At 41.1% G+C, this 26185-nt stretch overlaps 2 protein-coding genes across 3 annotated transcripts in view; both read left to right on the top strand.

Annotated features, from left to right (window-relative positions):
- Positions 1-651: 651 nt before the first annotated feature.
- On the top strand, positions 652-20613 carry ssh1a (slingshot protein phosphatase 1a). 2 transcript variants are annotated; one of them, XM_082553459.1, is made up of 15 exons: positions 652-757; positions 2717-2754; positions 9795-9895; positions 11931-11995; positions 12504-12625; positions 13009-13077; positions 13255-13320; positions 13603-13797; positions 13906-13999; positions 14949-15077; positions 15304-15350; positions 15468-15614; positions 16908-17108; positions 17198-17870; positions 17980-20613. In XM_082553459.1, exons 1-15 carry the CDS (start codon positions 677-679, stop codon positions 19084-19086), a joined length of 3135 nt encoding a protein of 1044 aa, XP_082409585.1. In that variant the 5' UTR covers positions 652-676; the 3' UTR covers positions 19087-20613. The 2 variants fall into 2 exon arrangements, with proteins under 2 accessions (XP_082409585.1, XP_082409586.1); XM_082553460.1 differs by lacking the exons at positions 652-757; positions 2717-2754 and adding an exon at positions 7368-7676.
- A 2001-nt stretch (positions 20614-22614) lies between these two features.
- LOC309719444 (coronin-1C-A) overlaps positions 22615-26185 on the top strand; it is a 49367-nt gene continuing 45796 nt past the window's right edge. The window contains exons 1-2 of the mRNA XM_082555574.1: positions 22615-22717; positions 23925-24012. The gene's annotated coding sequence lies outside the window, so the exon portion shown is untranslated. The remainder of the gene's footprint in view (positions 22718-23924; positions 24013-26185) is intronic.

Here is a 26185-nt window from a genome sequence, read left to right as displayed (position 1 = left end):
CACCTCAACACAGATTGACGGGGACACACACACACGCAGAAGCAACACTTTAAGTATATTCAGATATGCCATTATATTGATTCATTATTATAAAAGCAGTCAGAACAGCAATAACAACAATAATAATAATAATGAAATTGTTATTGTACTTTGGGTCGCATTTTGCACATTATTATGAGTCAAGTCACGCCTACTTCTGAACAAAATAGTAAAAACATATTTCAGACATTGCTTATTTTTCGTATATCTGTAAAGCTTTTTGAATATTTCTTTCTTTCGCGATTTTTACATTTTGTTCCTACCCACGAGTGTGCTTTTACATAGCCTTGTTTGTGTTTTCGATCCTGTTGTAAATAGCCTGTTATGTAAACCTGAATTGCCTCGTTTAAAGGTCGCATACAAACAGGCTGCTGTACATGTCAGTTGCCGTGATGTCACTGTTATTCATAGGTTTAGCAGTTATATTATGACTACATAATTACAAAAGAAGTGTCGCCGGGATGGATTGAAGGCATAACTTCCTTCACCGGGGGCCCTGCCTGAAAGGATAACTCGGCTCGGTTCCCTCCAATCATCAGTCTCTCTGTCAGCTGTATGTATCGTTAGCCCAGCAGCTAGCTGCAGCTCACCAGGCCAGAGCGGCCGGCCGGTGCATCATCATCCTCAGCTCCCAGCCATGGCGTTGGTTACTCTGCAGCGGTCCCCGACCCCGAGCGCCGCTTCCACCGCCAGCACAGCAACTACGACCGCGGGGGAGGTGAGTTTGGTGCCGAGTGAAGCAAAGCTTCAATGCTCCGTTGTGGTGGTGTCAGAGTGAGGATGAGGGAGATGCTGCCAGAGGAAGGCCTGCTGATTGAGACTGAATTAGCTAGTTAGTTATGCTAGGCTGTTAGCTCATGGTAGCTAGCAAACGTTTTCGTTACAGAGAGTTGTAGCTGACTATCGCTTATTCCAATTAGTCTGTGAAATCTTTTTTTGTTATTTAATAATATTAAAGAAACGCCACACCTGTTCAATTGGCCAGGTGTCCATTTTAAAGAGCTAACGTTAGCTTAGTTTGACAAGTGCCTCATAAATGATAAGAGCTGTGGCTAACATTAACGTTAGCTGTTTATGATGTGAGTGGCTGACATTAAAAATGAACGTTTTTCTTAAATATATCAAGCACACAGCACTGTCAGGGAGCTTAATGCACTGCTGCTATATTTGCATTAATTTACTGACTCTAAAGCTGTGTGGATGTTTTGACTCGGCGGACTTGACTATAAAATACCTATTACAGAAATCAAATTGGAAACAGTTACACACAGATTATCGCTATTCTAATTTCCATCGTGCTGTGTCGTTGGTCGTGCGATTAAGCATGGGAAAATACCATATTCCTGGCAAACAGACACATACGACGACAACTGAAATTGTTAATACTTAACTGTAACAGTAGATAGTCACGGTTTGAGGTTTCTGCATACTTTCACTGAGAAGAAGTAATGGTTTAAGCCATTCAAAATAAGTTCCCTTTGCTATTTAAGTAGTTATTCGTTACCAGATGGGGGCGCTAACTACCAGCTATAGGCAGAGAAGCTTACCTTGTGCTGCTCTCTGCCTGTAACAGAAACTAGAATTACTATCTATAGCTGGCTTTATTTACAACCAGAAGTGTGTGAGCTGTGTTAGGTAAGGATAGGCTGAAATACTTCTTATTTCTACCTTATTTTGTACTCATAAATATGGTGACACGTTATTTAGTGCAAGTAGATTGTCTCCTTTTTCTAAAGGGGATTTTTTTTTGGTCCTGTCCTGTATGTCATTGTTGCCTGACGGCTGTTTAGGTGTGACAGATAAAGCTGGCAGAAATCTGCTGCAACTATGATGTCATCTGCTCATGAGGGGTGGGTGGGGTGGAGGAGGACTACTGTAGGAAGGGGAGGAAGGAGAACTGAGGTAAACAGGGAGGCAGGAGATACTGGTATGAAGGCACGAGGCAGCTAATGTGTGAGGTTATTTTCATGCTTATGCACAATAATAAAGACACTCAGCTCGCTGTGCATTACTTTGTGGAAGCCCGTGCAAAATGATTTCCTTCCGTCCTCCCTACGAATGGTACTCCTCATTTTTATTTTTCCTTTTAGCTGAATGTTTGTTACATTCAGCATCAACTGAGTCCCATTGCCTTTAATGCACCTTCACTGTGACAAGAAAAATCGTCTTTGGAACAACATCTTTCAAAATATTGATGAACTTTAGAGTCTTATCTACTCTTACCTTGTAAGCTTCTCTTGGTGGTGTGGCTGCCTTTAAAATGAAGGTAAAACATGTACCTTGACTACCCTGGCATTTACTTCAGAGTCATGTTTTCAATCAAACTCTACCCTAGCATCCCTACAATCCTGCTGTGGTGAGCCATTGTTGATACGGTTAAGAATAGGTGTTTGAAGTTGTACAGCTTTCTTACAGATCATTTGATCACATGAGTAGCTGTAGTGGTGGTAACCCTAGAAAGTATGCTTTATATCAAAATTTAGTATCTCTGTATGTTCATCTTCCAAAGTGTAGATGCTGAATGTATAGCACCTCCATTGCTGCTTGATTTTTTGCATACATTTATCAGAGTTTGTGCTTAGTAAAATACAGACAAGACTATAGTTCTGCTATAGCAGTAACAGTGCAGTTGAAATGATTTCAGTATGGTATAAATCTTTTCTGTTATCTGTTGCAGGATTTTGGGAGTGAAGATGAACGGCGAGTAAATCTGAGGTAAGTTTACTTCAAATTTAGCTTAAGCTTTCTGTGATATGGTACCACACAGGTGTTATCAACTGACTGTCTGCATCTGCCTTTGAGTCATTTAGTAAAACCTGGAATATTGGCAAACAAGGCGCTATCGGTGAATGAGCACACCTGATTGTCAGGGTCATAAAAAGCGTGTGGGTGTGTGTCTGATTAAAGTCTACAGTTCTTAAAAGCCAACTGTAAAAAAACAAAAACCCAAACAAAAAAAACATGCTGTTCCTAGTAGTCTATCATGTAATATGTTGACAATTATGTCTGTTTATTTATCAGCACTTAGACCGATCAACGTGTTCTTGGACTGCGCGCCATTATCTGAGTCACTTGGCGTTCCCACAGCTTTTCTTTTTTGCTGTTTAACAGACCGTGTGTGTGTGTGTGTGTGTGTGTGTGTGTGTGTGTGTGTGTGTGTGTGTGTGTGTGTGTGTGTGTGTGTGGCATAGATTGGAAAAAAAAAAAAACTTAACATTTAGGATTTGATCTTTTTACTTATTAAAAACACACAATATCAGCATTTTTTTTAAAAGTATTTGACTGCAAGCAAATTATTAAGCAGTGTTTAATGAGTGTAGATAAAAGAAAAAAAATGCTTACTGACTCTCTAGTCTGTTCGGATGGATGTGTCAGGTACACTCAGTAGCCACTTTGTTAGTTGCCAGTACCAGGTTGGAGAACTGTCTTAATTCTACGTGGCACAGATTCAGCAAGGTGCTGAAAACATTCCTCAGAGACTTTGGTCCACGCTGGTATCATCACACAGTTGATGATGATTTGTTGGCACAGTCATGACGTGAATTTCCTGTTCCACCACATCTCAAAGGTGCTCAGTTGGATTAAGATCTAGTGACACTGTAAGCCATTTGAGCACGGTGAACTCATTGTCATTTTAAAGAAACCAGTTTGAGACTTTTTGAGCTTCATGACATGGTGTGTTATTCTGATGTAAGCAGCCATCAGAAGATGGGAACAGTGTGGTCACAAAGGGATGGACATGGTCAGCATCCATACTCAGGTAGGCTGTGGCATTTAAACAATGCTCAGTGGACTAAGGAGACCAAAGTGCTTAAAGATTGCACTACCAAAATTGAGGTCTAATTTTGGTGAGCCTGTAGATTCAGTTTCCTGTTCTTAGCTGCCAGAAATGGCATCTGGTGTAGTCGTCTGCTGCTGTTGCTTATCTGCTTCAACGTTCAACGTGTTGTGCATTTGGAGATGTTCTTCTACATACTTTGGTTGCAGCAAGCGCTTTTTTTTAGTTGCTCTTCTTTTCTGTTGTATCAAAGCAGACTCGCCATTCTACTCTGGCATAAACAAGGAATTTTTGCTCAGACAGCTGTCGCTCACTGGTAAACCCTAAAGATGGCTGCGTGGGAAAATCCCAGTAGATCAGCAGTTTCTGAAATACTCTGACCAGCCTGCTTTCTTTCCATTTTGATGCTCAGTTTAAACTTTTACAGGTCATAGTAACTATGTCAGGTGTATCTAATAATGCATCATATATATTATGTGTTTATATTATGTAGGAATATGAGAAATCTGACATGACTATAATGTACAGCAGCCATAATTGTTGTAATCTGTTCTTTTCAGTCTGAAGTGGGTTTCCCTTTGTGTTCCTGATCTTATAACAAGAACAAGAGTGCATTTTTAGAACAGTCAATGATTTCAAGAAACCACTTGGCTCTAGTAACTTGTGTTTTGAGCATTCAAATTTGTGAATACTCCCAAGCTGAATATGTTTGGTTTGTTATCTTTGGATAAGGGATTCATGCATTACAAGTTCTATGACTCAGCTGTGTTCAGTAATAAACTCAGTTTTCTTCCAAAAGTTTCTTCTGAGTCCCTGGGGCAGCTTGAGAGAGAGAAAGAGGTGTGTTTTTTCAAAATAGAGTAATTGTCCCTTTATCGTGTGTTATTTTATTCTTTTTGTAACATTAATGCAAATGCACTGTTTTAGGCTCTTTGAGTTTATGTTGATGTAGATGTGTAAATATTTTTGACAGAGAAAACATGAAGCAATTTTTAAAAAAAGTTTTCTTCCAATAACTGTGCAAGATGTGAAGGTTTAAAACATTAAATGCAATGACTGTAACCGCTGTATTTTGAAAAATGAACTCTGCCAAACTGAATCTCAAAGCACAGGCAGACTTTTTATTTCACAACAAATCAATACAATAACTTTTGTAACAGCTTAGTCCCATGTACAAAATAAACTTGTCAAGACGGTGAAACAGAGAAAGCCGGTCTTTGTGTGTCACTAATATTGACAGATTTCTCTTTTCTCCTGTTGAAAGTTCTTTGTTCTCATAAACTTGATTCCCTGATTTCTTATTATTCACTTTGGATGATGTGTGCACATTCATCATTTTAAGAGCTTCGTTTCTTTTGGAGTTATGCAATCTTCTGTGCTGTGTCCCCAAGCAATGCATGTGTGAGGGAATGATCTATGTGTGATGCGAGTGCTGGCATGCCTCAAGATTTCTTTCATTTTTTGAGGAGTCTGTAAGATAACATTCTGTGGTTAAAATGCCAGTAAATTCATGTTTATAGTAAGGTGTAATAAGTTGTCTTTTACTTGACAGGCACTGCTTATCTTCTGTGGTAGATATGTAGTTGCATCTGTTAATTGACAGCTGTGCATCTGCCAACTGGGAGTATTTGTGCTCGCTGTTCCTGGCCCACCTCGATAATGATGACGAATTGGAGGGGTTGATTTGGGCCAACATAAACATCATGCAGGTGTCTATGGCGCTAAACCAAGGAATGATTTCATTTTACCACCTTGTACACAGCAGAGGTGGGCAAGACACAGAATCGGACAAAAATGTGTGTTAATGTGCGCGTTAGAGAAAGAAAGCACAGCACAGATAGTGAGATGAAGGACTGGTAGATGAGGTTGTCCACAGGCACTATTATACTTGTACTTTTATTGTCCAGAAAGTAAATACTTTTACTCTTTTTTGGCAGAACAAACTACAGTAGAATCACCAGATCCGGGTCTATTTTTCTCTGTAACACGATGACGTTATTTGTTTCCTGTTCAGGTCCTTCAAAACTCCACAGATACTTGAGGTCTGTTCCTCCATGTCTGGCCCCTCCCTCTCTTTACTGCTTTCAGTGGTGTCAGTGAGAAAAATGCCAGCATTATGCAACTGACAGCCCCGAGAGGAGGCTTTTTTCCCCTTATTGTGCTGCTGTGTGCAAAACACTCTAAGACCGTGGATAAACCCGCCTGGTTACAGCCTCTGTGTAGCCTCTTTGTGAGTGCTCAGTCTAGTCCAGAGTACCTTCCTAACATAGCAGCTCACCTGGTGACTCAGAGCAGTGCTTTAGCAGACATCTGGTCCTGCTTGGCCCCATTCAGGTCCACCTGGACACTTTTACAGGAACAGCCTACACCTTAATTAAATGACATGCCTTTATTCCTACCTGTTGCTTCTAAAGCTTGACCTTAAATGCAGAATAAGTTCCTATGTTCAGGTCTACGCTTCTGTTTCCTGCACCTGGCACATCAAGCTGTTTAGGGTTTCACCTGGACTGCCACAGAGCAGTTTGTAGAGTACAGCACCTGCTAGTAACCACGGGTGTTACAGACGATGTCCCATTGTTGAGGAGAAAAGGAGGGCTATCTTGTTATCCGTGTCGCAGAGCTATTGTTAGTGTCTGTTAGCCAATCTTCTCAGATTAACACAGTAGTGCCGCTTCATTGTAAATGTGTGGGGGGTTAAATGCTTGGTGAGAAAGAGAAAGTGCAAAGGAAAGTTATAGCCTAGGCTACCATGTGGCTGCACGTTTCACCAATTGTTGTGAACTATAATGGCCTCATTGTATTTAATTTCAGTTCCATATTTTCCTTCTTTACCTGCATTTAAAAGCAATAGTCCTTGCTGACATATTAGACATAGAAGATATGCTTGTTTTCACCTCTTGTAATCTCCAACAATATAACACAATGTTGTTTGTTTGTGGTTCATGTGAATGAGTGAGAACCAGCACTGGCCACTTTAAGGAAAGAGCCAAGATAATCCCTCCCTTATAAGCCTGCGTATAATGAGATTTAGGAGTTTTGGGACGTTGCCAGTTCTTACTGTCCTATCCAGCCATGCTTGGCCCATGTGTCAAGCAGCCTAGAGGAACTACCTTGGATTCTGTTGACCTATAATGTGGCATGGAGACATCCCATTAGGGAGTTTCAAGCCAAAATTCCTCAGTCTGCTTTTTTGTCTTTCAAGTGGTTTTGCTTTTCCCCTGCTTTTCCGTCGTTTTGCAGACATGTTTTTAGCAACACAACATCCTGGAGATAAATGTTCTGCATTAGCTAAGGAAGAAACCACCTCTCTTTAACTTTGTCATTCTCAGCTGACACAGATTTCATACTGGAGATCTGCACTTTGAGTGATACTGGAATATCTTAATCGTAACAGAGCTCAGTGTAACACTGCAAAAGTGTGTGATAGAGACAGGACAGACTGGGAGACGAGGGAGACTGGCTGTGTGAGCCTGAGGCAACGGGTGGAGGCTGCACTATGTCCCTGCAGGAAGAAGGCTGACTTGCACAAAGAGACGCTCACATGAGGGAGGAGGAGGAGGTGAAACGGAGGGAGTGGCATCTGAACAGGCGGCACTTCTCTACTGAGCAGCGCAGATGAGTACAGGCTGTCAGTCAGTCTGTCACTCAAGAGTGCTGTAGCCACCATTCTTCTCTTGCTTTGCTCCTTCGCTGTTTCTGGAGGCTGACCAAGAGGGGTTACCTCGTGCAGGAGACGCGTGTGTCTGGTTCGGGTTAACAGGATGTATCTGGTTGTAGAAGCCATTGAGGAGGCCATGATGAAGATGCTACCTTATTTTGTGAAGAATGCAGTGTTGACCCAGAGTGAGATAAACCGCATGTAAGTTAAGTTTAACTTCTAAATGGGATTTAAACAGCTAAGAATGAAATCCTTCACTGATATGATAGTGGTTAGATTTTTAAACAACTTGGTATATTCTAACTTTTAATAAAATCTGTCAGTATAAGTTGTTGAAGATTGGCTGGATTCTATTCTAACAGATGCCATGGTGTCTTTTCAGGTCAACAGACTAAGTTGGTTTTAGGACTTTTCCTGCTGATATGAGATAATGAACATCAGTTAAAAGGAGTTATGCGATTCCAAAATCTTGGATTCACCATCATTCTGTTAGTAGCTGTGCTCTTGTGACTTTTTCACTGTGATCTTTTCACTATGATGTAAATAAGGTATGGGTACAGCACTCCACATTCTAGCTGAATCATTCTGGCTATCTGGCGAGCTTTTCTTTCATAGTCATTTGTTGTTTTTGTTTTGCTTTGATACCAGATGTATTTTTAGCCATAGTGTTTGTGGAGAAGCTGATAGCAGGGTGCTGCAGGGTAAGAGACAGTAGGTTCAATTAGGATGTCTGAGTGTGATCGTGAAGCTGCGGGACAGCTCTTGATTTTACACGAGGACAAGTTTCACAGATTCTCAAATTTCACCAGAGTGCACTTTTGGTTTTTGGTTTTTTTGCTAGAAGTTATCTAGTATCACAGGTTAAGATCAGTGAACTTACAGTTGGATTACAACTTTTGTGCAAATTGCTGAGCAATAATGGGGCTGTTGCTCTGCTCTTGCTCTTGGTATTGCCACTTTTGGCACATATAGTCGTTCCCTGACAGTAGACCTTCCTGACAGCGTAATAAATCCCAAGCAGAGAACACAGTGAAACAAAAATCCTCCAAAGTGAGACAAAAAGCTCTTGTTGAGAGGTGTCCGCCCCCATACTTTGTCACTGAAACTTTTTTGCTGTGCTGCTGGGGGCGGCCGGAGTTTATTGTGAGGTGTACAAAACGAAATCCTTTGTTCCCACAAAATCATCTGTTTTGAGCCAGGCTTGCTCTTGTGTATGTGGGTTGTGAAAGTATGATCAGAGAGGGCTGTTTGGGAGAGGAATTCCAGAGCTGGATATAAAAATGTGCAGTAGTTGATTTAATTCAGATGAGGACATTTATGATAATAATTCATATTTGAGTTTTTCCTCTGAGGCAACCTTAGGAGCCACTGCAGTAATCGGCAGTTTCCCATGGAAGTGTGATTTCATCTCAATTCTTTTCATTAAACTTCTGCAAACTTGAAAAGCAAAATATTTTTTCTTTTCTTTCATAATCATAAACTGATGCCAGTGTTGCTTTCTAAGCTCACACAACTTGAAAACAGTGATTTCCTGATGACCGTATTTGCAGGCAGGCACTTCTTTAGTACATGTTAGGATTTTGTTTTTTCAAAGATGTCCTGGTTTGCCAGAGTGCGCACACAGAATACGTGATGCGTGTGTTCCACGCAGCTGCCAGGTACTGTAGATTTATGAATGCGTTGACATTGTTTTTCAGTGAAATTGAATGATTGAATTCAGCCCGGAGGAAACACCTCACTTATTTATTTATTTTTGCGCCTTCATACTTGTGTCGTCTGTTGACACGTCTTAAGCCTAACCTGAAAAACTCATGGATTTTTACAAGCAGGTGTGACGTAGTAATTGCTGCTTTTCGGTCTTTGTGGAGGTTAAGCGCCGCAAACAGCTGCAGTTTGGTCAGTTATTTGGGCCTGTGCTGCATTATACCAAGACAGTGGAGTCCTGACAGGTCAAATCTGAGTACAGCAGAAAAAAGACAGATAAGCATTCAGGATCAAAGCTTGATTCATGGCGGCTGCAGACCTGACGTCTGGGCCTGTAACATGGCAGCTGGGCTTTTCCACTCAGCTGTTGAGGTAATTCGCCCTCAGCAGACAACCAGGATTTATTGTCATCTCGTTGGATGTTTCCAACTGAACAGAAGCATCCTGTTTAAAAAAAAAAAAAAAAAAAAAAAAATTCATTTGTCTCGTGTCCCACTGTTTGGTTGAGTTTTCCAAAGAGCAACCTGAGCTGTTGCTCTGCTGAGTTGTGGTTTACACACAGTGTGTCTTTTCTAAAGATGTGTAACCCCTGACTTTCCTCTCATTTGTTTGCAGCCTGAGTGAGAGCTTCTTCATGGTGAAGGGTGCTGCTCTCTTTCTGCAGCAGGGAAGCAGTCACCAGGGCCAGAAAGCACATCCTCATCACAAACATGCAGGTGAGACACTACAATACCCACGTCATTCACCCAAACTGAACTCATGAGCTTGTGAATCTCTTCATTAGACTTCTCATCCAGGTTAGCTGGTAAACTTCCTAACACTGCAGCAGATGTTTGCGGCTGAGGTGTGGAGAATGGAGGCTGCCTCGTTGATAAGCATGTTCCAGACGTGTAGCTTAGGCAGATTAGTGCTTAAATCCAGCGTATGTTAGCACTGTGGACAAAACTTCTGCTGACGATTAAAGGAGGGCCTTATCATTTGAACTACTTTGCTTGTGTTAACTTTACCTAGTAACTATAAACAGTTGTACTCAGATTTCCCTTTTGTGACTTTGTTTGGTAGTTTTTCATCATTTTAGCTCAAGCAAGATAAACAAAATTATTCAAGTTTAATTTTTTATGTGAAACCGAGTTTGTGGTTCTTTGTGTAAATTAATGCCACAATACCATTATATTGCAATAGAATACTGGAATTTGGATATTGTAGAAATAGAACCATTATACAAATTGTTTTAAGTCTCTCATTTATGGTTACACTCCTGTGAGGCCTGTTTGAACTTGAACTAGTGATTTATCTGTAATTGATTTTCTATTGATTAAAGTCAGAGGTTTCGTTACAAGTTGAACTGAACTTGCATGTATCTTTAATCACTTTTGAAAGACACAATTATAGCTTTAAAGACATAAGGCTTACGAGTCAGTCCAATGACATTATGGGTCTTTAACACTAGCCAACAGTTGAAGCACTGCCAAGTCACTTGGCAAGTGCTGGCTGCGGCTGGCAGCTTGGTCTATGCTGCCAGCCACTTTGTCAGGTAACCCACATATTTGAAGGTCCTACTTTGTCCTCAAACACATTTTACTATGGAAATACTTGTGTAATTTCCCAGTAACTCTGGCCTTTAAGAAACGAAAAGTGCAGAACAGTGAGAGGGATTCATGCAAAACGTGCATGAGAAGAACAACTGCTCTGTGGGAATAAAATATTTTGGTCTCATCAACCAGTTTTGTGGAAATAACCATGACATTAAAAATACAATGCTCTGCAATCTGGGAGTCAATATTTATGTGGCTGTGACGTGTTTGACTTTACATATGAGTGAGCTGTTTGGTTGTTGTTAACTTCTCTCCAGGCTCAGTGGTTTAAGTGAAGACTTTAAGTTGAACTAGTTTAAACGAGACTAACAAAACAATGCATTTATGTGTTGAGTATGACTGGTAACTTGCAGCTGTTAGTGTTAGGAACTCACTTGACTTTGATCCACAGCATGTGAATAGTTTTCTGAGGATTTATTTCTAACAGCTATGAAGAAGGAACCCAAAGCATAAACAGGGTCTGTCAAATAAATTCAGAGTAATGTTTTAGTACTGAAAGCAATAACTTGGTGGAGGAGCTTTAGAATACCTTCAATATAGTGTTGATCCTCCTCTTTTTTTTATTTGTAGGTTTTAAATATAATGTATATAGTTTAAGCCTGGCCCAAAAATCAGAGCAGAGAAATGACATGACACTGCCAGAAAGAGTCTTTTACCTTGTCTCATGCCAGTATCTGTAAGTTAAACCAGTCAGGATGTCAGTTTGTTTCTCCTGACCTGTTGTGACATATTTCAAAATAGCTGGCTCTCTATCAACTGCTGGTCCATCTTCACGCCCTGTTTTATTATCCAGCTCCACTGACATGTCTTGGCAGATAGATCACTCAGTGATATAAAAGGAGCCAAGACAAGTTCTTGAGTTGTTGTGGTTAGATAAATTTGTGCATGCAATTTCATTGTCAGTTCACGTTTTGTCAGCTGATAAGAATCACTGAGCAGGTGATCTGTTCGTTTTTCCAGGAGCAGGTATTAGTTTTGGCCTTGATGTTCAACACTAGGGAGCAGCCTAATTTCACTTACCTTCAGTATCCTGCAGCAGTGCATTTAATAAGCCACTGTGCTTGCTTTTTATTCTCCTTAATTCTCCTTATTGTTTTCAAACTACAAATGTGTGTATGCTGATGAAAATTTATAATAACTGTCACCACCTCAACAGGTGACTTACCTCAACACCTGCAGGTGATGATAAACATTCTTCGATCAGAGGACAGAATCAAACTGGTAAGAGACAGCTTAAATCTGTTCATACATCTAGATGGAAATATGCGCACACACACACACACACACACACACACACACACACACACACAGTGAGACCAGTGACTAACAAACCCTCCAGAATGCATTTTATTGTGTAATCAGATGCTTATTTGCTCACTGTAATTATTAGCTCACAAGGGCAGGTTTGAACATACTCAGGAGAGCATTACAACATGTTTCCATAGCATAGGGGTGTATGTGTTACCCACTTTATGTTTACCACCTATGTGCCCGCACACATCCTGAGCACTCAGCTACCCTGTTGCATCAAGCGTGCGACACTTTGTTGGACAGAAAAGCAGTTTACCAGAATTTTCTTGCTTCTCCTGTGCATTAGCTTTTCTGCCTGTGTGAAGGCAGTTAACACAATGTTTACATTTTAATTATTATATAAATACTTAAATTAGTGTTTTGAAATTTTATAACCTGGATGAAACACTTTGAATTCCACTGTTTGTGTCTTGTGCAGGCGGTACGGCTGGAGAGTGCATGGTCAGATCGTGTGCGGTACATGGTGGTGGTGTACACCAGTGGGCGACAAGACACAGAGGAGAACATCCTTCTGGGAATCGACTTCACCAACAAAGACTGGTAAAATATGTAGAGTTTAATATTCTTAAAGGCTAAGCTCCATTAAAGATTTGATATTTTTATTGACTTTGTGTTTATTCTGAACAAGACAGATGAAATACTTTATACAATATGTACTTGTGAATGTAGATAGCACTCACCTGCACCACTCTGACTGAAGCTTAAAATATGTCCTTGTTTCTAGCCACACATAAGCTCAAACCTTTGTACCTTAAAACAGTTGACATTTAAATGTTACCATTTCTCTGTTGGAGGTATGGAGTTACCTGTGAAGCTAGTAGTTTTAAACAAAATACAAATTTCTTGTAACAACTGAATTAAAAGTCCATGTAAACATTGTTCTTTCATTCCCCCTTTTTGCCTTTTTTATTCTACTTTTCCAGTAAAAGCTGCTCGATAGGCATGGTGCTACCTCTGTGGAGCGATACAAAGATCCACTTGGATGGAGATGGGTGAGTTTGGTTTTTTTTTGTTTTTTTTTTTTTTAAATTCTTTCTTTATGACCCTTGTTTTAAGGACAGAGGCCACAGCTGGAGCATTATCGTGCTGCTTTTTTTTTTTTTTTTTTGCATCCATCCCTGACACTTTAGATGAACACATAGTAACCATCTGTTTTATTTGCTCCTCAGGGGTTTTACTGTGAACACGGCAGGTCGGACTCATGTCTTCAAACCCGTGTCAGTGCAGGCTATGTGGTGAGTAATGATCAACCCCCGGAGTCACAGTGGCTGGCTGCTACAGTTGACTTTCATGGCACACAACAATAAATCCCCTAATAGACAGACTCTGCTGCAATGGTGCAGGCTGAGGCAGTGCTCAATATGCCACCTACTGGCATAAAGACATATGTGCACAAAAGTGCACAAGGCCAAACTGTAAACAACACAATCATGTGATTTTATTTTATTATTATTTTTTTCATCATTAAAGAGAATCAAACTATCAATTCTTTATTTTCCTATTCAACAACCATCTAGGTCAGCCCTGCAGGTTCTGCACAAAGCATGCGAGGTTTCACGCAGGTATAACTATTTCCCTGGAGGAATGGCTCTCACCTGGATGGGCTACTATGAGAGCTGCATTGCTTCAGACCAGAGCTGCATCAACGAGTGGAACGCCATGAAGGACTTGGAGACCACACGACCAGACTCACCCACCATGTTTGTCGACAAGTCAGTAAACGCAGTCCAACTTAAATTTTGTTGAAATGGGTTCAGATTCTTTTGGAGCAGCTGTCTTTAACAAGTGCTGAGAGTTTCATGAGACATCATCTTTTGCAGGCCTTCAGAGAGAGAGAGGACAGAGTGCCTTATTAAAGCAAAACTCAGAAGCATCATGACGTGCCAGGACCTTGAGAACGTCACCTCCAAACAGGTTTAAAAAAAAAAAAAAAAAAAAAAGTCATTTACTTTCCATTTCATGTGGTTTAGTTTTGAAAGGCTTCCTTTAAATTTTATTCTTTAAAGATTTATCATTATTTATGGAAATACTTGGGCACGCCTGTGCAAATTTCTTGCTTTGGAAGTGAAAAGAACTACTAAGCAAACACCTAAACATGCATCCTACTTTTTTCTCATTAACTTAAATTATAGCATTTGGCTATCCTACCAAGTTAGTTGTTACTAACCCCTCTTTACACCATTTATCTTTTCTATTCTTGATTTAGGATTTTATTCACTTTTTACCATATAGCATAAAGTCTCCCTGCAGAGTTTCTGTTTAGGAAACTCTGAATGCCACTCCATACACTTTGTGCTTGTTGAGCTCTAGATTGGATTTGTTTTTTACTTAAATTTGGTCACTGTAGTCTCTTCATCAAGAAACGGATACAGTGAATTGGGCTTACCCAAGCGCAATGCTTTAGTCTTCTGTGATGAGGTTGCAGGTAGGATTTCCTTTTTAGATGTAGATCCTGTTTCTGCATCAGTGCTGCAGAGTGGAGAGGTGCAGTGCCACTTGTGTCAGCTAAACCTTCCTGCAGCTCCTTTGCAGTTATATGAAGGTCAATATTCTGCTTAGGTTTCACCCAGCAGATGGGCAGTTGTATCTGAAAGTATTAATAGTCTTTAAGATGTTGTCAATACCTCCATGTTATTGCTTTAACTGCCATTTCTTAATGTCAATTTTTGACTGTCTAGCTTGCAAGATAAAAGATTTTTGAATAGCCCCTGTCCTTTGTTTTGGTAGGTCACTTGATGAAATAAAAATCAATGGACTAACTTGTTAAAAGAGATCACTTAAATGTGTGTTTATTGCCCTTCACACATAAGTCATGCTGTGTTGTTTTTTTTTTTTGGTTTTTTTTGTTGTTGTTTTTGTTCAGATCCGTACAGAGTTGGAGCAACACATGAACTGCAACCTTAAGGAATACAAAGAGTTCATTGATAATGAGATGCTGTTGATCCTGGGTCAGATGGACAAAGCCACCCTCATCTTTGACCATGTCTACCTGGTGGGAAAACTAATGCTGTCTCTTACATTGACAGAAACATTTGCTACATCTGTTGTTTCCTGCGAGTAGCTGAGATAAAATGATTCCTTTTCTGTTCTACCCCAAAGGAACATTAGTGTTAAAGTAATCTTGCCTTTAAAATCATTGTTTTGGAGAAAGAACAGTCTCCCAAAGATTTGAAAATATACCCAGTCTAAACATTATTTTCTCTCATTTTGTTTTTTAGGGCTCTGAATGGAATGCATCTAATTTGGAGGAGCTGCAAGAGTCAGGGTGATTTATTTTAGATAATAGAGAAGCTCAGATATCCACATAAAAAAAACATATTTTCATTATGATTTGAGCAAGAAAGAATGCTGTTGATGAGTTCATGTTATCTTTCCTCCCCAGGGTGGCCTATATACTCAATGTAACCCGAGAAATAGACAACTTCTTTCCAGGCACATTCAGTTATCACAACATACGCGTCTACGATGAAGAGGCCACCGACCTGCTTGCTCACTGGAACGACACATATAACTTCATTGTTAAAGCAAAGTGAGTCCTGAGTGGAACAGAAAACATGTCAATGATATAACTATCTGTATGTCATCATCACTAGAGACTTACTGTCAACAAAGCTAGTATTTTAGTGAAGTAACACATTAGTACATATAAATATACAGCTGAGGTCATAAATGACCCCACTTGGTAACTTCAAGGTTGTAGTACATACACTTACTCATTCATTAGGCACACCTTGCTAATACTAGGTCAGACCCCCTTTTGCAGTCAGAACTGCCTAAAATTCTTTATGCCGTAAATTCAACAAGGAAACATTCCTCAGATTTTGGTCCATATTGACATGATAGCATCACGCAGCAGATGATGCGAATCCCCTGTTCCACCACAGCCCAAAGGTGCTCTCTTGGATTATCCTGCTGGAAGCAGCTGTCATAAGATGGCCCCACTGTTTTATGTAATACTCAGGTAGGCTGTGGAGTTTAGTGTTCGGCTGGTAGCAAATATCCTTCATACTATTGCACCACCACAAGCCTGTCTGGCACAAACAACCATGCCACGTTCACTTAAACTGCCTTTCTCCCCAATTCTGATGCTCAGTTTAAACTTCAGCAGGTTGTCATGACCGTGTCTAAATGACTAAAAGCCATTGAGGTGTTCCCATGTGATTGAATGTTTAGATATTTGTGTTAAAAAGAAGTTGAACAGGTTTAGTTAACAATCTGTTATGTAGCAGAAAAACAGAATTCCAGCTTAACTTCCTGCTTTAGGGATCATATTTTCTGACAACACTTGAACCAGCCAGGCAGGTTCTTGAAGTGCTGATTAACACAAAATTTGCTTTGATAAAGTTCACACAGTGGGGAAATAAAGGGATCCACCAGTTTAAGTGTTGGGGAGGTGCTCAAGTCCATAAGCTGAGGCCACAAGTGGAAAAAGAGAGATTTTGGGAGTGAGAGAAGGAGCAGCAAGGAGAGAACAAAGTAAACAATTGAGAAAACAAACCTCACATGATTATTTTATCACGTGTGTGTGTTCCAAAATATTGCTTAATAAGTGTAAAACCGTTTCAGCATTTTCTGGTTTACTTTGATCATCCCTTTCACAAAACAGCTGAATCGAGTAATAGAATGAGTCTGGTTTACTTATTAAGAAAATTAGTCCTCAGATGCCTCTTTTGTTTTTAATCTACTATCCAACCTCAACAGTTTTTCAGATGAGACGAAGGCAAATGTGGAACAGGAAAGTTTGTAGTTTATTTGGTTATTTTCATTGCTAATTGATGTTTATGTGTGTTTTATAAAAATGTGCATGTATTCCTTCCCACAGAAAGAACCGCTCCAAGTGTCTCGTTCACTGCAAGATGGGTGTCAGTCGGTCTGCCTCCACCGTCATCGCTTATGCCATGAAGGAGTACGGCTGGTCGCTAGAGAAAGCTTATAACTTTGTCAAGCAAAAGAGGAGCATCACGCGACCCAACCCAGCTTTCATGAGACAGCTGGCAGAATACGAAGGCATCTTGGATGCCAGGTATAATCCCTCGATTGATCTATGCATAAATTGTAGGTGAACTCTTTAAGCTTTTTTTAAACTTGTGTTTGGTCTCTCTCTGTTTTCAGTAAACAACGGCACAACAAGCTCTGGCATCCAGACGGAGACTGTGAGATGGCCGAGGGACAGCAGGGAATGGCTCAGTGCTGCAGAGGAGAGGAGGGAGGCATCCTGACTCCAGATCCAGGAATGTCTCCCTGCTGTGAGGAAGCACTATCTGATAAAGGTGCAGCGTGCCCCTCCCCATGCAGGACTGTTCCCCTGGAGAACGACCCAGCCTACAACAACTATTACTTCCGCCGTCTCTCTGACTCTGCGCTGGACAGTGAACCATCAACACCTGTGCGCGGCCCTCCCCTTCTCGGCATGGAGAAGGTCTTTATAGAAATTGAGGATGTGGAAAGGGATGCTCTGCTGGATGACGAGGCCTTTGATGGCCGTGAGGGCTTGCCGCTCCCCCACTTTGGGCCGACGGCAGAGGGGACTGCGGCCCAGACCTGCAGTCGCGGTCCGGAGCCCCTTGAGGAGCTGCGTCTGAGGCTGGAATTCAGCACAGTGGAGGAGGAGGAGGAAGAGGACGTGCAAAAGGAGGAGGCAGAGATGGAGGTATTAATGCAGCCAGATGATGAAGGCGGTGGTGAAACGCAAGATGTCGAAGTAGAGGGTAATGGGATGGACCTGGCAAGTCTCAATGAAAATTCCAACAATAACAACCATTTCAGCACTCCATGCAACTACAATGTAAGTTTGAAAATTGAAGTTTAGCCCATATTTCAGACTGAAAATGCTAAATATTTGCATAAATAACTGTTGATTGTTGCATTTGTTTTTCTGCGCCGTCTTTATTTAGAAAAAAGCTTCCTCCATCCTTCTTCCAGCCGATGCTTCTACGCCACTGCCTTGGTGTGATCAGACCAAGTCTTATCTGAAACGAGATTCTCCAAACTTGGCTTCTAAGCGTTGCCTTAACCTGACTCCTCCCGAAGTCCCAAGTGCTTCATTCCTACAGTCCCATACCTCATCTGAAGGCCTCAGATCCTCAGTGGGACTGCGGTGCCCCTGTGGGCCTCTGTGTGACTGTGCCAACTGTGCTGCCTCCCCAACCAAGGCTCCACTTGAAAGAGAGGAACGGCTTGGAGAATCACTGCAGTTAGTAGAGCCTGAGCATAATGGGGAGTTCTCTGAAGTAAAGACTGAGCTTGATGAGAGTCAGTCTGCTAGTGCCTCAGAGGCTCTCCCTGAGCTGATGAAAATCGATTCTGAGGACGACAAGCCTGCAGTGGCTTGCTACCTTGGCCAACAACAGGAGACCCTTTTACAGCTGCGACAATCTGGGTTGGTCCGCCGCCGTGCAGAGAGACTAGAGAGACTTGCGGGTTTATCTCAGGAAAGCCTGAACTCTCTGAAGCCTTTGCACGGATGCCAAATGTCCCAAAAGAGTCCCTTTCACACTGAGGAGGACGAGGAGTTCTCCAGCGACTTCGCTAAATCTTCAACGCCATGCCAAGTGCGGTTAGAGCCACTGGTCGTGCCACTGACCAATGAAGCCTTGTTGGGGGTGGTGGGGTCTGGGCTGCTTACACCCACCTCCTCGCCTCACGGCTCCACCTTGACACGCAGCTCCAGCAGTGACAGCCTGAGGAGCGTGAGGGGGAAGCCTGGCCTCGTACGCCAGAGGGCACAGGAGATCGAGACCCGCATGCGGCTAGCTGGCCTTACTGTGCCCTCGAGGCTGAAGCGGTCCAACTCGCTGGCCAAGTTGGGCAGCCTCAACCTGTCCTCCGAGGACCTGTGTTCAGTCTGCTCCTCAGATGCAGGAACACTCCTGCTCCTCTCACTGTCGCCAGAGCCAGACCCCAGCTTGGACTGGGACTCCCCGACCACCTCTGCGCTATCCCGGCCCCGCAAGGACTTGCACACTCCAGAGAGGGCACGACCAGGTGAACCTAGAAGCTGACAAATCAAGTGGAGGCTGTATACGGTCCACTCATCCCCTCTTCTGTCACCCTGCGGGGCTGAAGAAGGTTGTACAGATTCTGGAAACGGGAAAGGGTAGAGTCTGAGAAAATAAAAAGAAAGCCAACTGTTGTTATAAGGAGTGTATGCTCTCCTTTGCCACATTGTTTCTCAAACTGCTGTTCACAGTGATGAAAGTCATATTGCTGTATCTGAGAAGTGTGTAAAGCCATCAGTTCACCTCTAAGTTGTTTGATTTATGGACAAACAAGTGCCTTACCTACGAGACCAGAGGCACAGAGCTGTGTGTTCGTCCGCAGAACGAGACGGTACGGTGATCTGTAACCTTTAATTTGGTGTCCACTGGCACTTATCTTATTTTTATCTGTCGGGTACAAAGTGGTAGCCTACATTGATGAACTTGATTCCCTCAAAGAGCTTCACATAAAGCAAACTGTTGAATAAACATAGTTGTTTACCACACGGTTTATGTTTAAGATGCTAGCGGGTTGTAAAATTAATGGTTACCTCATGTTGTGTTCATGGAGCTTTTGCTCACATGAACGCCAACCAAGAGTTCAAGTCAGTTCAGTTGCTGATGTCTAGTTAAAGTGAGGAAATCAGTTTGGTTTTTAAATCCATTTTAATGCATTTACTATGTGTTAGTCCCTGAGTGAGTGAATGGGATGAGAGTAGAGAGGAGAGGTAACTTTTTGCCAGAGGCACGCTCACTGTTCTCAACAAACAGAAACATTTCTGAGTTTGTTGTTCCTTTGCACTGCTTTTTTTATTGAGTGAATACTGGTACACAACAAGCTATCTTCCAAAATAACATTAGAGTAATGTTATTGACCTCATCATTCCCTACAATGTTCACTGTTCTTGGAGAGCGGAGTGTGGAGTCACACTACATGGCTGAAAATCATAAAGCGTGACAGAAACTGGGGATTTATGACAGCTAAAGTTAGCTGAACATTCTTGACAAAACAACAGAAAACATTACAACATTCTTTACCTTAAAATTATTTAAGGGTTGCCAACATTTTTAGCTCACAACATTTTTTTACTTTTTTTTTTTTTTTTTTTTCCAATGTGAAAGACCAAAGTGTTTTTGTTTTTTTTGTTTTTTTAAGTTTTTTAATTTTGGCTGTCTTAAATAGGAAATGCCGTTGAAGCTGTATAAAACATGTGAATCATAACGTCAATCACGTACATATTTAAATGCTGTCACATCTGTTTTGCACCTTTTGGGAGAAACAAAAGAGACTCGTTGGAGTCACCGGGCTCATAGCTGTTAAGCTTTTACACTCATATCATTAATGAGTTCTGAAGCTTTTGTCACACTGACGTGACAGCGATCACAGTAGGTTACTTCATGGTTTGGTAACCATTTTCTTTTTATATTTAAGTATGCAGTAATTTTTGTACTGTACATTGCTGTAGTTTGAATGCATATTGCACTTTTTATGTTGGTAAAGATACTGTACTGTATGTGTTAATTATGGAAATAAACATTTCTTTTACATAATTGCTTTTGCTCTTCCCTCTCTGAGCATAATTCTTTCAAAACTGAAGAGTTACTCAGGATTTCGTAAAAGATCCAAACGTTGCAATTCGGGGTCAAATGCCAGAGGGGACCGACAGGAATCACAGTCGTCTCAAAACTGAGCCCCCAACAGTTAAGAACTGGTTCATGAAGATAAAGTAAATGGAAAAATAACATACAACAACAATACAAAATAACACACATGGAAATACAGTCTATAAAGCAAAAATGGAGTTTGAATAATTCTAACCAGCTTTAAAGTTAATACTTGGTATGAACACCTTTCTTATCATACCAAGTCGTCTTTGTGTGAAAAGACTTGTCTATGTGTCTGACATTTTTCATAGATTCAACTAAAGTGGGAACAAATTTGCTGTTTTTGTGACAAGCTGCTAGTAATAAACTGCCAAAAATACAATTGAAAATCATTTTTTCACCAAGTTGTTCTCAAGACCACTTTCAAAACAATACAGCAAAGTGGTTCCTTGGAGGAAAAATATAACATTTTGAGCCATAATATACATGATTATCAGCTATGGTAACCCTGACTGGGTAACTTAATCCAACTTAATTTACAGATTCAAAACAACACGTACCTGTGGAATAAGTTTTTATTCCATGATCTTTTGCATTTAAAAACCAAAATGTTTTTTTTTCTTTTGTATTTTATTGTTTTGCGATTATTTCCGTTTCCTTGCATTTTTACAACTCATTTTTTCTCTGTCGTGCCCAGTCAGTATCTCTATTTTTTTTTTCCATGTTCAAATTACAAACAATGTGGATGGATGGCAAATGGAAAAATAAGTTTTTGAACTTGTAATAAATAAAAGGTTTTAGTCTTTGAAATGTTTTGGTGAACACAAACAGCTAGAATAATCTTCATGAATGTTCGAACTGTCCGGCACAGATATTCAGACATAATAACGAAATACACGAATCCACTGTGATGGAGTGTGCGCCCTGACATTACATCATGATTGTGCCCTCATCTGTACGCTTTGGCAGAGGAAATATTTTCTAACAGCCAGGTTATATAACATCTGGCTTCCCGTCAGTGTTTGCATGACATCAGTGCATGAGTTAACTTACAGACTCCTGTTTCTGCAGGCCTGCGTGACCGTGTGTATGAATGCTGCTCTTGTGCACAGAATAGCGTGTGATGAGGAAGTGAGGTGGCTAAGCTGCAGTTTTATATCGTGTGTGTGTGTATGTATGTGTGTGAATAAAACCCATTTCTACTTGGACTAGTTTGTCAACGGATGTGAAATGAATGACTAGTCCCCTGATGTAACCTGTTAAACAGTTGTAAACAGGCGCATTAATCTGCTAAAAAAAAAAAAGCCTGCTTCGAGTTAAACATCGCGCTAAACTAGTAACAGATTGTTTTTTTTTTTAGAGATTAGATTCAAAGTGACCTTTATAAACTCAAACACACCGGCTTATAAGAACACTGGCTGCCTGTCTGTCGGCACAGTAGCTTTCAGTAAGCGGCCGGTGGGTGTGGACGGGCCCCTCTTCCCCTTCGTCTGCCGGTGAATTCTTGGCTGCAGCACCTCCACTTTTGTTTTATTATCTGAGGACACATCCTGTTTGGGACGTTACTCCAGTAACCAAGCGCAAACAAAAGAAATGGCCAGAGCTGTTTTCAGATAATATCCCACTCCCCTGGGCATACAAATGCTCACGGTTTATCCCAGACACAACATAAAAAAACAACAACCCTGCTTTTCTTAACTGCTGGACAGAGGTGTAAAAAAATGCTAAGCTCGTAACACTTGGGTAAGAGTCCGAGGAAGTTCAGATCCCCCCCCCCCCACACACACACACACACACATACACATTTTTTTTTAATTTATTTAAATTATAAAAAATGTTAACAAATAAAAACACGAATCAACTTTTTTTTTTATCTAGCAGAAGGAGGGGAATAAAACTAAACTAAACCAAACTCAAGAAATGTATTCGAAAGCAGGAGGAAATAAGCGCACAAGGAAAAGCAATCACCAAATTAAAAGGGGAAGCGGCCATAATTAAGACACGACAAACAGAGGAAGACGCGAGGAAACACAGAAGACACGGACAAAAGGTAAACAATTAAAGAAAAATACATGCAAGGATTTGGAATTAAATCTAAAAGGAAATTGTTTAAAAACCCAACAGCATTACACGTTTAATCTACAGCCTCAATTGGTTGGACTTTAACACAGTTAGCAAACGTAATCACCCTCCAAGTGGGTTGAAGTGAGTAAAATAGCAACAGTCCTGCCTGTGTCCTACAGTAGGCCTGTGTTTCACCCTGATCACACAGATTCATATTGAAGCAAAAACAAACTAAGTCATTTTCTATATTTGCTAGTGGGGCTTGTCTGCCTTGTGTCTTATGTCTTTGTTCTCATCTACTTGTATTTGTCATTTCCACTGAAGCTGTTGTTTTCAAATATACACAAACTGGCCACTTTATTAGTGACACCATGCTAGCACCAGGGTGGCCCCTCCCCCCCACAGGTTGTCTTAATTCTACAAAATGCTCGAAACATTTCTCCGAGATTTTGGTGCATATTGACTCTCCTGTTGCATCACATCCCAAAGTGCTCTATTGGATTAAGATCTGGTGACTGTGAAGGCCATGTGAGTACAGTGAACTCACTGTCATGTTTAAGAAGTCAGTTTGAGCTTTGTGACATGACACGTTATCCACTGTGCTCATAAAATAATCGAGGGCTCAGTCTCCTCTTCTTAGTTGGCAGGAGTTACACCTGGTGTGGACTTCCACTGGTTGAAGTTATACTTTGGTTGCAACCAGTGGTTAATTGATTTACCGTGTCCTCTGACATCAACAAGGCATTTTGAACCAGACAACTGAGTTTTTGAAACTCTGGCACCAACAACAATATCACCTCTAAAGTCGCTTAAATCACCTTTCTTCCTGATTCTGATGCTCAGTTCAAACTTCAGCATGTCATGTCTGCAAGTCATGTGATTTGCTGGTTAGATGTTTTCGCTGAACAGGCATACCTAATGAAGTGGCCATTGAATATACATATCCATTGTTGCAATTACACTGTGCTGCTGACTGCCCTCCCCCAGTGATGATTGATGATTTCTGTTTCTGATCGACTATTTCTGTTCTTCATAAACCGTGTGTCCAAACAGTGTTAGAGATATTTAATTTTACATCTCCAAGACAGCAAAAAATAAATCTACAAGTCCAAGCGCCCCCTGATCTTATTAGTCAAATGTGCTGTGACATCACATGGATGTAATATAAGGCTCCTGTTGCTGGTTTATTTGAGGGAGGACCGATCATCACCAAACAACCAACAAAGAGCACTCTGTCAGTCCTGAGCGAGGAGCGATCGACTTGGCTACAGCGTCTAACTGGTAAGTGTCAGCTGCAACATATTCCTGGGGGTAATATTTAATATTACGCCCAGTGTATTTTGGGAGCAGCAAGCTAGGCTTGTTGCTCTCTTGTGCTTATCAAAGCTTAGGGAAACAGTAAGTTGTGTATTTTCCACATGCTGAAACTTTGGTTTGTGCCTCACTGGTTTTGAATTCCTGGATGTCTGAGTATGCTGGAGCAACAGAGCACATGGGGATCAAGTGATGGGCTTTGGGCATTCAGGAGGGATGAGACCGGATAATTCACGAATTGTTGTTAGCATGGATGAAATGCCTTAAGGGAAGGGGTTCCCTACAATGAGTGAGAGAGTAGGTGGAGGATAATCTGTGAATGTGAATTCTACTGAGCTACGACACTGGCTTCAACCTGACTAGGCCGCATGACGTGAAGGAAAGCAGACGTGTCACTTGTTTTCGCTTGATGTCCTCACATCTCCTTCTGCCTTTTATGTGTGCTATCATGCACATCTGCACTCTCTTTCATTATCACAGCTTCTCCACAGAGTTATGCCACCATTGCTTTGTGATAACATTAGCCCCTTTCAACATGTCTCTGGCCAGCATGCAGGCCTGTCAGATGATAAGACAAGAGCAGTCATATGTTGTCACACAGATGGGTGATGAGGCCGTAGACAGGAAACAGACTCCGTGTCCAGATCATTGTTCATTGTATTTAACCATTTTCTCTGCTTACTGCTGCAGTTTGGTGGGTAGTAACCCATTAAACAATTAGACACACTCATGGAAAGGTTTCTCTTCAGCGTAATTGTAATTCCCCCCCCCCCCCCCCCCCCTTATGCTTGGCTTAATAATAGTTCATTTTACCTCCTCTTGCTAAGGCTGTAATATTTTCTGACCATTTATCTTCATAAGCACCAATGACACCTCCATCATATTTGTAAGAGCAATAGCTGCAGTCAGCTGTGGAGGATAATGTTTCTCCGGAGAAGCCTGCTGATATACAACACAGACCCTCAGTTAAATGAATATACACATCTCCCTACATTTAACATGCAGCACTGTGCTGAAGTCTCTAGCCACCCACCACATCTTTGTATTCTTCTGGGAAAACTGGAAATAGGTGGAGCAGTTTATTGAAACATCTGCAGAGCTGCACAGTATAAAAAGCAAAAAACGGTGTTTGTACAGTTGTATTGAGCTTGAAAGTCAATATCTGCTATGACCACCTTTATTCTTCAGTACGGCCTGAACTCTGAAGCTCCTCTTTCGATGTCTGTTGCTTTTTCTTCCGTTCTCTGTCAACATAATCTCACATGCTTTAATAATGGTGATGTCAGGGCTCTGGGGAGACCAATCCATGACTGATAGTTTTCCACAATGTGTGTTTTTTGTTTTGTTTTTTTCTTTCTTCTATCGAGTAAAACTGTCAAGATGGAAAAATTAAGCTGTTGGCAATAAAATCAAAATCCGAAGATACTTTTGCGTTCTTAATTTCACCAATTTTGACAAGATGTCCAGCACCACTGACTGAAATGCAGCTGCAATCCATGGCAGAGCTCCGCCCGTGTCTTACAGATAGCTGTAGACACTCACTGTTGTACCATGACTTGTAGATGCATCAACTAAAGGGCTGGACTCTTTTTCTATTTTTTGAGGACATGACTCTTAGATACTGCACATCTGCTGTTTCCTAAGATGTTTTTAAGCACACATTGCACACCATGCTGAGATATGCCAAGTTTTCAGCTAGTAGGTCTTTGAGAAATATTATTTAGTGCCTGAAAAACTATGTAATCTTTAACACTTTTGCTAAATTCAGCTAAAGAAATGTGAACTAATTAAATTCTTTTGAGACAGACTGCAAGTAACAGTTCATCATCTGTGATGCTCAAAAAAACAACAACAAACAAACAAAAAAAACCCTGATTCATACATTTACTGGATTACTGATCGATTGAAAAACAAAGTATGGAAATTCACAGGAGAGCTCACTGCTTAATGTTGCAAATGTAATTTGACTTAAAGTCAAGCTGGCCCAGACATTGGAAGTGCATTAAATAGTCAACAGGGACTATACTATTGCAGTTAAAGTAATAAGGTGGGCAATTAACCACCTCCATGAAAATGGCCCGTGTGACTATGAGTGTTTGCAATGTGCTGCACAGTGTCTGCTCACTTCTTCCTCTGTTTT

This window comes from Aulonocara stuartgranti (assembly GCF_965226115.1).
Source record: "Aulonocara stuartgranti genome assembly, chromosome: 12".
Classification (NCBI taxonomy): domain Eukaryota; kingdom Metazoa; phylum Chordata; class Actinopteri; order Cichliformes; family Cichlidae; genus Aulonocara; species Aulonocara stuartgranti.
This window is presented reverse-complemented; position numbering and strand designations above follow the sequence as displayed.